The sequence below is a fragment of the Delphinapterus leucas genome, chromosome X (genome assembly GCF_059928025.1).
Source record: "Delphinapterus leucas isolate spDelLeu-1000000601 "Yukka" chromosome X, BTC_Dleu_Yukka2, whole genome shotgun sequence".
Lineage (NCBI taxonomy): Eukaryota > Metazoa > Chordata > Mammalia > Artiodactyla > Monodontidae > Delphinapterus > Delphinapterus leucas.
The window spans coordinates 3907894-3920134 of record NC_143150.1 but is presented as its reverse complement, the minus strand read 5'-3'; the positions used below and the strand labels follow the sequence as shown (position 1 = coordinate 3920134).

The window sequence follows — 12241 nt, the reverse complement described above, 5'->3', positions numbered from 1 at the left end:
CAGAAGGCAGCCCTTTCAGAGGAATAGGCTGAAGGCTGAACTGGCACAGTTTTATTTGAAGCAGCCCCTTCCTGATGGAATTGGGCCAAAAGCATTTTCAGCCAGCTTTGGTTGAAGCAATCTGATCTCAAGATCAGACCTAAGTGCCAAATGAATACTCGTATACAGAACAAGGCCTTTACCAGAAAAAATGAAACCTTAATATAGATACCGAATAAAGCCTGGAGAGCTTCAAACGCAAAGAGGGTGTGAACCCAGATCCAGGAGAAAGACATACCTTCAAACTCCAGGGTTGGTGAGAAAAACAGTGAACAACAATGGGCTCAGTGTAGGCACCACACCGGCTTGCTCACCAGTCCTGGAGCCGTTGTGAGTATTCTCTGGTCCCTGCAAGGGCAAGCAAAGTGTTGACCTGAGACAACTAGACAGCCAGATGTTTCTCCAGCAAAGATGCATTTGTTTGGGATCAGCAATTTGGGGTCTGCAACTATGGCTAGCCACTTAGAAACCCCTGCATGGCAAGGGAAGGAGAACCCTTTTATAGAGGGGAAAAGGGAGTTGGGGGGGGCTACAGTAAACAAAGAGTCCATGGCTTTTCTTTGGTTGAGTCCTTGCCAGGAAATAAAAGGAGTCTTTCTTCTTCCTGTTGTGCTCTGTTGTTGTCACAGGGTGTGAGTGCGCCCCCTTCTGGTCTCCCAACTCTACTTAAATGACCTTTCTGTTTATTAATTTTTTACAGACCTTATACATTACTCACCTTATGGAGCTTTATTTTCCTCATCTGTAAAGTGGGAATTAAAACAAAGCACATACCACTGACTTACTTTAGGATCCAAAAAGATAATATGTGTAAGATACCTACCACATGATAGGAACTCAGTAAATGATGATATCTCCCCTGCCAGTCAGAGGTGAGACTGGTGGTGGGTAAGGAGTAGGGTTAGTTAACAGTTACCTTACGATAACTGAAGGTGATGGATGAGCACTCACTTCAAGTTATTGATTTTCTGAACTGATCAAAATCATCTCCTTTGCCTATCTGCCTTTGGATAAGTTTCCTGAAATAAACTAGTTCAGTCTTCAGATCATCTAAGTCTATTAAGGTGACATTTTCCAATGATTTCTTTACTGAAAGAAGCTATATTGAAAGAGAAGAAATATTTAAAAAGCAGAGTAGTTATTTTTCAATAGGGGGGATCAGTTTGTACATTCATTCAGGGGTTATTGACAAGAATGAATTGTATGCAGAGCCCTGTAGCCATAAAACACCCCTCTTCATCCCTCCATCCCTGCCCAAAGGAGAGTACTGGTCTAGGTGGTGGATAGCAATATCAACTCTTGATCCCAGTCTGCTTACATGAGCACTGGAGAGTCTGCTTCTTGGCTCTGAAGGGAATAAATGATAGCACATGCAGAATTCATCTCTGAGGAACACATTTTCTCGAGAAGAGAATTAAAATCGTAAAAGAAACATTTTGAAGCAAATTACAGTCTTATACGTCTTAAATCATATATTTAAGTGGAGGAGAAACTTAGAGGAATGGAGCGATCAAAGGGAGAATGGCTAATGAGGGCGTTGGAGAGGCTCATGTTGGACGGTACAGATTACCAAGCACTTTTTTCCAAACACTATTTTATCTTTACAAGGCACCTACAAGGTGTGTATTATGAGTCTCACTTTAAGCACTGGGAAACTGGGGCTCAGGGAAGTTGAGGCTTGCTCTAGGTCTCACAGCTAGGAAGTGTCAGAGCTGAAGTTTGAGCCCAAGTGTGTGTGACCCCCAAATTCTCTCCATCTTCCATGGCAACTCTGACATACTAGGCACAATGGTGGGGGCTGGGGAAAACAGGAGGCCATTTCAGGCATGATCCCTAAGGAACCACTTAAGTGCATAGTGACTCTTGGGGACAGGTAGGCTCCGGAGATGCTAGTACTAATGCAGTTGCCAGAGATGGCTGAGATGCAGTTGGGCCTGAAGGAAAAAAGGATACCTACAACATGACTCAAGATTTCACATTTCAGACATGGGGTGGTAGTGGGTTTCCTCTGTGAGCCTATGGAGTAGCTTTGGTTAGAATTATCTTAAAAATTAGCTCCTTAAACTTTGGTCACAGCCTGTAACCAAGAAATGGAAATCTGGTTTTCCTTTCTTCCATCGCTTCAGATTAGATCATCTCGGCTGTAAATTAAACAAGCAGAGACATTTAGGATTATATTTTTACTGTCATCGGTTTCCTGACTCTGTGCCACAACTGTTCAAAACACACCTTAGTTTGTGCCTCATTGACGTATGAAAGGACAGTATTCATTGGGGCGTCTTTTTCATATTTACAGTTTCATTTATATAGCAAGTAGAAGTAGATGCTTTTCGGAGCCAAGAACAACCTTCCATTAAAGTAATTCAGCAGCGTTGACTACTTAACCAATGAATATCAAACCTTGGGGAGAGATTCAAAACGAGTAAAAAACGTTAAGGGCCCAATTTAAGAGTAACATTTTGAGATTTTACATAATGAGACAGAGGTACTTTTCTTCGTAAAATTAGAAACTGTTCTTTTCATGTAAATATAGCTAGGAAAGTGTTCTTTGATCGTTTTCTTTCTTTTTGAAAATTAACTGATGCAATTTGTAAAAGGAAAGTTCTGTTTGTATCCATTCCTAACCAAAGACCAGCAATGGATGTGACTGCAAACCCTCTATTTTATACATGCATAGACTGGTTAGGTATGAAAGACTCCTCAATACTTTTCATTAACAATGTATGTGTTTATTGGTTATTTGTACATTCTGATTTTAAGTCAAACATTTGCCGTCTATATTGACATATAGAGGAGTATGAAATGTAAATCCATGGAAGAATTTGGAAAACTTTGCTTTTCTTTATATTTTCAGTATTCAAGCCAGTGGATTTAAAGCAAAACCCAATTGCTTCATAATGTTTTCTTGTCAAAGTTAGCGTCTTGTCCAGTAACACCCACTGCATCCTTCGATATAACACTGTTCAATAGAACATTTTTTGATGACAGAAATGCTCTTTAATCTGTTCCGTTTAATACAGTAGCCACTGGCCACATGTAGCTATGGAGCACTTAAAATATGTCTGCTGTGACTGAAAAACTAAATTTTAAATTTTATTTAATTTTGATTTGAATTTAGCCACATGTAGTTAGTGGGTACCATATTAGACATTCATTCACATGCTATTTATCTCAGGCATAAAGATATTTAGTATTTACAAGTCAATATGGAGTCATTTAATTGCTCTTAAGGAACAGATGGAAGCCTCAGCTGGTCCTTGAAAATAATTGTGTCAAGCTGCGCAGGCCTGGGATGAGGAATGTGCAAATATTTTAATGAACTAACTGGTCAGTTTGTTTATTCCTTTATGCACTCAGCAGATATTCATGAAAACACCTAGTAAGTGCTCTTCACTGTGGTAGGTGCTGGGGATACAAGAGGTTCAAAGGAAGCACACCGCCTTCGAGAAATACACCAGGTAGAAAAGGCAGACAGAAAGTAATAAACTTTCATACAAATCAGAAGAGAGTTGAGAAAGAGGGAAAAGTCAAAGAGAACTACCATACGACCCAGCAATCCCACTACTGGGCATATACCCTGACAAAACCATAATTCAAGAGGAGTCATGTACCACAATGTTCATTGCAGCTCTATTTACAATAGCCAGGACATGGAAGCAACCTAAGTGTCCATCATAGGATGAATGGATAAAGAAGATGTGGCACATGTATACAATGGAATATTACTCAGCCATGAAAAGGAACGAAATTGAGTTATTTGCAGTGAGGTGGATGGAGCTAGAGTCTGTCATACAGAGTGAAGTAAGTCAGAAAGAGGAAAATAAATATTGTATATTAACACATATATGTGGAATGTAGAAAAACGGTACAGATGAACTGGTTTGCAAGGCAGAAATAGAGACACAGATGTAGAGAACAAACGTATGGACATCAAGGGGGGAAGGTGGCTGGGGGGTTGGTGGTGGGATGAATTGGGGGATTGGGCTTGACATATATACACTAATATGTATAAAATAGATAACTAATAAGAACCTGCTGTATAAAAACTAAAGAAATAAAGTTCAAAACTTCAAAAAAAAACACTTCATTCTAATGAGGGTCCAGATGATTTGCTTTATTATAGATATGGTACAGAACAATTTTCTCTGTAGGAAAAGTGACACGTCAAAGATTGATGATGTTATGTATTAAGAAAAATAAAACAGATTTTTTTTTCTTATTTGAACTGTTAAAAACCAAAATTTAACTGAGTAAATTTGAAAATCGAATTGGCTTTATTAGGCAATTCATGAATTGGGCAGCGTCCCATCTAGCAACGGGAAGAGTGCTCCAAGGGGTTGTACAGGATGGAAGGTTTTTATAGGAAGAGGGGTGGGGCCAGGGAGTTATTAGCAAAAGAAAAGAAAGGATTATTTTTAGGCCAGGACATCTTTTGGGGGAGAAGAGTAATGTCAAGGGCTTAATCCTGCAGGTTGCCTCTTCTTCCTTTGGGGGATAGAGAGGACCCATGTGACAGATTACTTAATTGGTGCTGACCAGGAAATTCCAGACTGTAATTAAGATTACATTTGTGGTAAAGGTTGAAACTAAAGTTAGGTAGGTATTAAATCTGGGTTTGGTATCATGGACTTCAGCACAAGCGATGCCATTTGGGGCCTATGGTTTTTCTCTTTAACAGAACCTCATTTTTATTGTATTATAGAGAATTTAGATTTAAATGGCAAGTGAGACGTGTTTACCATCTGTCTTTTCACTTATTTATAGAAGTGTTCAAGGCCAAAGAAGCAGCTCTGGAATGGAACTTCTGCATGCTGAACCTGATGCTCCTGCCTCAGAAGTACGTGCACTGAGTACATAGAGTAAAAGCTTGGACCCTTATTCCCATAATGTTGATTCTTTAGTTAATGTGTGTTGCCAAGGTGGGGGAAGAAAACAGATTTCCCTCTACACTTCTAGGTTGTTGGCTGAGATGCCCCTGTAATAAAAAAGACAGAATTAACAGGAGAAAAACAAACAGATGTTTAATAACATGTACATCTCCTTGTATACGTGGGAGAGACCCCGGAATACTGCATAATTCTCCAAAATGGCTCAAGCTACCAGCTTAAAGGCCATTTTCAGCTAAAGATAAAAGAAGATGTTGGGGGCGGGGAGTCAGTTGTGGGGAAGCTTGTTATGCAGATTTGAGTCCTGGCTTTCTGCATTGATAAGAGCTCCTAGAAATTTCAACTCATCCTTTTCTTCCCGGTGCAAAGAGGAAGACACACTTACAAATGGAAGTATCTCTTGCAGTAGAGTAACTTCTGTTGGTTTGCAGAGCTTCTCCTGTCTGCTGTTTCTTAAACATAACCAGCTTAAAATAATCCTTATGCCAAGGAGGCATAATTTGGGGTGGCAAATTCAGCTTCCCTTGTCCTACATAGGTTTTAATTTCAAGAAATATCCCATATGGGCATAGCACTTGAGCGGTGTTACACAGTTGCCTTTTTGTAGCCATTTCTTATTGGGAGCCAGTAATGGCCAGGCTTAGAATGATCCCTGTAGTAGCTTTAAAAAGAATTAAGCTGTGCTCTACGTCAGACATTGTTCAAGGTCTTTTTGACTTGTGAGTGCATTTCGAAATGAGAGGTTAGTGACCTGCCTGCTACTGTAGGCTATGTGAGTAGAATCATGAGATGGCAGAGTCATCTGCCCATTATGGGCAGAACCCAATTCCTAATTAATCTGGATTGTCCTCCATCCTTTCCTTTTCTTTTTTATAAACTCATTTATTTATTTATTTTGGCTGTGTTGGGTCTTCGTTGCTGTGCACGGGCTTTCTCTAGTTGTGGCGAGCCAAGGCTACTCTTCGTGGTTGTGCTCGGGCTTCTCATTGCGGTGGCTTCTCCTGTTGTGGAGCATGGGCTCTAGGCACGCGAGCTTCAGTAGTTGTGGCACGTGGGCTCAGTAGTTGTGGCTCGCGGGCTCTAGAGCGCAGGCTCAGTAATTGTGGCGCATGGGCCTAGTTGCTCCGCGGCATGTGGGATCTTCCTGGACCAGGGCTCAAACCCGTGTCCCCTGCATTGGCAGGCGTATTCTTAACCACTGCACCACCAGGGAAGTCCTGCCTCCATCTTTTTCTTAAGCCATTAAATGTATCATCCAATTATCCATTCACCAGACGTTCATCTAGAGAATCCTGTAGGGATACACATTAATAGAAATATGACACCTGGTTCTGCCCTCAATGATCTAAATTCTAGTCTGGGAGATAAGATCAAACTGCAAGAAAAACAGATATAGAAGAACAGAAAAAGCATCCTAGGAAACCTTCCCAGTGGATAGTCTTTCACCTTACCTGTCACTCCATGGGTGCATGTAACATATCTGCTAGGCTGGTTCGCTGCGGTGGTGACAGTACTACAGAGAGAAAAGACGACCTAGACATCAGAAGATAAGGGTTCAATTCCTGATTCAGCCATTTACCAATTATGTGACTGGGGGAATGTTATTTTACCATGGAGAGCCTCAGTTTCATTATCTGTAAAATGGGAGTGGTAATAATCTCTGCCAGGCTACCTCATAAAGATATATGATAATGCTCAAAGGAACCTCATTTGTTAATATATTGTCTGTATTCACGCAATAGAATGAAACTTCTGTGAGAGCAAGGGTACTCTTGTTCATCAGCATATCACCAAATACCTTGAACAGGGCTGGCCACACAAAGTGGGTGCTCATAATAAATATTAGATGCACAAATGAATACTGTATGTTAAAGCACTCTATTATTTTTATAGCACTCTTTAAATGTCTGGTAAAGGGATTTCAAGAGCAGTATCAACAGGTTGGATGTGTAGACCCTCACTTTGGTTTCCAGGCTTCCGTGTGATTTCGCTTGAAAGGATTTTCGTGTTCCGTGGACTGTGCAGGTACTTAAGTTCTTCTGTAACATGGAGATGCTGTGAACACATATTTTCAATATGAAGTGCTGATTTTTCTATTGTATTTTCCAACTCTTGCTCATTCAACAAGCTACTTCTGTGTAGATAAAACTTTCTCCCTTCTGAAGACGTACCTCTGCTTAACCTAGCATTCTGTTCAAGACAGTAGGAAACAGTGAGGAAATTAGGTAGAAGAAGGTTAATTTAAACAAAGCAGTGCTCTGTTTACACACAAACTAATTTTCAGCTATGCTAGGAAAAAAGGCCAAGGCATTCGTATAGCTCTGGCCATCAATCTGACATCTACACAGCGGACAGCCGGACTTCATCAGTCAGTCAACAAATATTTACCCAGGATCTGTAGTGTGCTATGTGTGAAGAATCCATTCCTTCAACTTAATGTTCTGAGGAAAGTTGGATTAAAAAAATTCTCACTTTATAAAATTTATAAAACCTAAGTAATTTTAACATTGAAAGGTAAGTTTTTTAAAAAAAATCATAATCTTATCACAATGGCACAGTTGCTATTTAATTTTGCTAAGTTCCATTCAGCATCGGTCTACCATCACATCTGTTTTTTACTTAGTTATAATGGTAGCTTGCCTAATACTCCATTCCCTTTGGCTTTCACTTATCACTAAATTCTACCTATGTACAGCCCCAAATTTAATCATTTCAGTAACTGTACAATATACTGTGGAATTGAGGGACTTCTGTTTCCAATCAAGATGGAGTGACAGGGACTAGATTGACTTTCCTGCCCAAAACAGCCAAAAATAAAAGACAAAAATATATGAAATAACAGTTTTCAAGATAATGGACATCAGGCAATAAAGGACAGGGACTCTTAAGAGATGGGAAACGAAAGGTCTTGCCTTAGTTATAGGGAAAAATTAGCCCTAGGCTAACTATTGCTCTGGTTCTGACTATCACATCATTAAGGCAAGACCAAAGGGATCAAATCAAGTAATTTAACTACATTCCAGAACAAAGATGAAGAATGTTTATAGGATGCAAAATTATCCAATACCCCCAGAAGGTAGAATTAACAATATTTGGCATTCAGTCAAAGATTACCAGGCATTCAAAAAAAGCAATAGTAATATGTAACTCTTATTGAAGAGAAAGCCCAATCAATAGGAGCTCACGCAGATCGAACACAGGTTTTAGAATTAGTGGACAGGAATATTAACATACGTGTTACGTATGTTCAGAATTTTAAGTAGAGACGTGGAAGATGGGGAAAAATCTCAAGTTGAAATTTGAGCAATGAAAACAACACCAGATGGGACTGATGGCAGATTAAACATTGCAGATTTAGTAGATTGGAGGATTTAAAGACAAAGCAATAGAAATTCTCCAAAATTAAACACAAAGAGAAAAAAGTTTTAAAAGAACAAGAAAAAAGAAAAGAGCATCAATTAGCTGTTAGAAACTCTTCAAGTGGCCAAATATATGTGAAAATGGAGTCTCCGAAGTGTAGAGGGAAGTACAGAAATATTTGAAATAATATTGGTCAGAGAATTGTCCATGTTTGATAAAAGCTATAAATCCAGAGATTCAAGGATCTCAACTAAACCTAAGCAAAAGAAACATGAGAAAGACCACACAAAGCATACACTGGCCCCTGCCGGGGATCGTCATATTTTGATCTGTCAGCTGTTGCTATGGACAATGCTGTATTCAAAAAAGGCATGTTCTGTTGAGAACAGCTGTTAACTGGCAAGGAGTTGAGAGCAAGGCAATGTATTGAGAACAAAGTTCTTTCCACAAAACCACCACCTCACCATTTGAACAACAGTGGCTTTAAGTAGTAGCATCAATGCCAATCCAAAGCAAATTCTTCCTAATTGACGCTGTCCCAAATACTTTATTTTAAATGAGTTTAGGTGACTCGTGTTGCCAGCTTCTGACATTCTGTCGTCCATCCCTAGAGACCTGTTGTTCCTGGACTGTGTTGCACTACGCAGGCATTGTGGCAAAATTGGAGCTCGCACATTATCAGGTTGCTTTTTCACTCAGATCCATTGTGCCTGGAGCTGGCAGACTGTTCTTTAGAAGGAGCTGGCTTTGAGCATGTACCAGGGGCTGGGTGGGGCAGGAGAGCCATAGTATATATCAGACTCAGAAGCACTCTGCCCAAGCTGATTATGTGTTAATGAGGAGGACAGGACAAACCTGAGTTAGGGAGCAATCATGAAAGCATCTGCCATTGATTTTACACCTACTGTGTGCTAAGCACTTAATCATGTGTTCGTTCAACAGGTACTTATTGTATCCAGAAAGTGGTCTAAGAAGGTCGGCCCTAACTCAATCTAGGGGTGTCGGGAGTGGGGGGCGTGACATGGTACTTAGGATTAAGTTTTATTGAGGACTTACGTGTCAAGCATTGGACTAGGTGCTTGACCCCCGCAATAACTCTACAAGGCGTTATCATTCCAGTTTTACAGATGGTGAATCTTGGATTCTTGCTATTGAAAAACTTGCCCAGAGTTACATAATAAGTGGCAGAGCCCAGATTAAAACCAAGGCCTGTCTGGTCCCAATATCTATGCTCTTCCTACACAGTGAAGCATCTGCCTTCAAATCAAAGCTCTTTGTTTTCTCATATTGTCCTATTCTTTGTTTCATGACTTCCTTTTCTTTATATTTTTGAACATTTTAAACATGCCTAGTTTTAAAGGCCATTTTAGATTCATTTATTAATTCATTGACCAAATATTTATTCAACGCCTACTTTGTAACATACACTGTTTTAGGTGAGGGGAGTAGATACATCAGTTAACAAAACTGAAAAATTCCTGTTCTAGAGGAGCTTACATTCCAACAGGAGGAGATAGACTTAGATAAACAAGATAAGTATAGTAAATAAACAAATCCTATATTAGAAGGTGAGAAGAGCTATTGAAGAAAGTAGAGTAGGAAGCAAAGGATCGGAAATGCAACAGATGGGGGAGTGCAGTGTTAAGTATGAGCAAAGATTGAAGGAGGTGAGAAAGCTAGCCATGAAGATATCTGGGGGAAAATTCAAGAAGAGGGAAAACCAGTGCAAGGCCTTGAGGTGGAAGCGTGCCTGGTATTTAGAGGAATAGCTGGAGCAGAGTGAGCAAAAGTGAGAGTAGGTACGGATGAAGTCAGAGATGTCATGGCAGTTGGGTCAAGTAGGGCCTTGGAAGCCATTGTATGGATTTTGGATTTTACTCTAAATGAGATCGGGAGCCATTGGAGAGTTATGAGCAGAATGATGTGATATGTTTGGTTTATTAAAAAGAGTCACTATGTTGAGAATAGGCTGTGGGGAGCAGAGGCAAGAGTGGAAACTGGGAGCCTAGTTAGGAGGTTATCTCAGCAATCCAAGTGAGAGATGATGACGATGGCTTGCACCAGGGTAGTAACAGTGGAAATTGTGAGAAGTGGTCTCTTTGTAGATATATTTTGAAGATAGAGCCCTTGGATTTGCTGACATCGGATGAAATGTGTGAGAGAGAGAGAGAAGTTAGGGATGACTTTAAGGTGCTTGACCTGAGCAACTGGAAGGATGGTATTGCATTAACTTTGAAAACAGTGGGAAGAATTTGCAGGCTTAGGAGTGTTTGTTGGGAGGTGTAATACAGGGTCTCAGTTTTGAAAATGTTTGAGAAGCCTACTACATAGTTAATTGGAAATGCAGAGCTGGCCTGGAGATAAGGATATGGGAATCATCAACATGGATGGTCTTAAAGCTAAAAACTTGGATGAAGTGACCAAGGGAGGAAGTAAAGATATAGATAAGGACGAAGGACTAAGCTTGGAGCACCCCCAGCGTTAAGAGATCAGAGAGAAGAGAAGGACTCAGCCATGAGACTTGAGAGGGAGAGACCAGTGAGGTAAGAGGTAAGCCAAGTGAAGAAAGTATTTCCAGGGGGAGGGAATGATGACAGTGCCAAACACTGCTGATAGGTTAGGTAGGTTGATGACTCAGAAGTGACCATTAGATTTAGGACCTGGAAGCCGTTGCTGACTTGGAGAAAAGTTTTTGGTGGAGTATAGATGGGGGCAGGGAGATAGCATCTGATTGAGTAGGTTTAAGAGAAGATAGTGGAATTGGAGATGTTGAGGACTTCCCTTTGAGAAGTTTTGCTCTCAAGGGAATCACATAAACAGAGCAGTAGGTGGAGAAGTGGTGGGATCCAGAGAGAATTTTTAAAATTTATTTTTATCTTGCTTTGGCTTAGTTTTATTTTATTTATTTATTTATTTTGCCACACTGTGTGGCCTGTGGGATCCTAGCTCCCCGACCAGGAATTGATCCCAGGCCCTTGGCAGTGAAAGCATCGGGTCCTAACCACTGGACCACCAGGGAATTCTCCAGACAGAAATTTTTTTGCCCTATTTTTAAAGAAAATGTATTTTATTGCCATAAGGGTCATAACATGAGATATACCCTCTTAACAAATTTTAAGTATACATTATTGTTGACTATAGGTACAATGTTGTCCAGTAGACCTCTACTCTCTAGAGCTTATTCATCGTGCTTTTGATCATTCCTATGACTTTTAATTTATTTCTGTCCTTTTTTTTTTAAAGGAGTGCATTTGTAAAATTCTGTTCTGTTTTACCTAGGGTTTTCCCCATGGCTATTCAATCTGTCATCTTGACTGGAAGCCCTATGGCACTTTTTTTTTTCCAAAAAGTAAAATGCAAGCATCTCTTAAAAATTAGGCAGAACACTTTTGACATTAAGCTAATCAAGGGGGAAATGTGAAAATTGGGGGACATACTTCTGGAGTGCCACCCCCACAACGTACACTCCCTTCTAGGTCACAAGAGCATCAGGTATTGGAGGCTGCATTGGAAGCCTGCTCTGTGTCTAGCCTCAAAGGCCATGCTTCTCTTTAAAATCCTTTAGTGTATTGTTCATGGAAACTGTTATGGAGTAAAAGTGAATCCAAAACTCCTCTTGAACTTGTAAAAGCTTATCGATTGCCTTCCTGCCCCCATGTATGCATGTTCATTTCATCTTTCTTTTTAGCTTCTAGCTGCCTCTCTTGAAAGACTATCTTCAGGCCTTCGTCCTAAATTGTATTTTAAACTGGAATCTTTTAGCTTTCAAAATAGTTTCTTTGCGTTGTTTTTTCCCAAGCCATTTTCTATTACTGCACATGATTCCATCAGTTGAGATCATTTAAGCTCACTGCATTTATACTGATGGGCTAAAAATTATGAATGCACAAAAATGGACATCTTAACACCCAAGTATATACATTTCTATTGAAAATCATCCAGGAAGCAAGGAGCTA

At 40.0% G+C, this 12241-nt stretch overlaps 1 protein-coding gene across 1 annotated transcript in view; it reads left to right on the top strand.

Moving 5' to 3' along the window:
- PASD1 (PAS domain containing repressor 1) overlaps positions 1–12241 on the top strand; it is a 68500-nt gene that overhangs the window by 39991 nt on the left and 16268 nt on the right. Inside the window, exon 9 of the mRNA XM_089903919.1 lies at positions 4804–4876. Within this exon, the coding sequence (XP_089760045.1) occupies positions 4804–4876 (73 nt within the window). The remainder of the gene's footprint in view (positions 1–4803; positions 4877–12241) is intronic.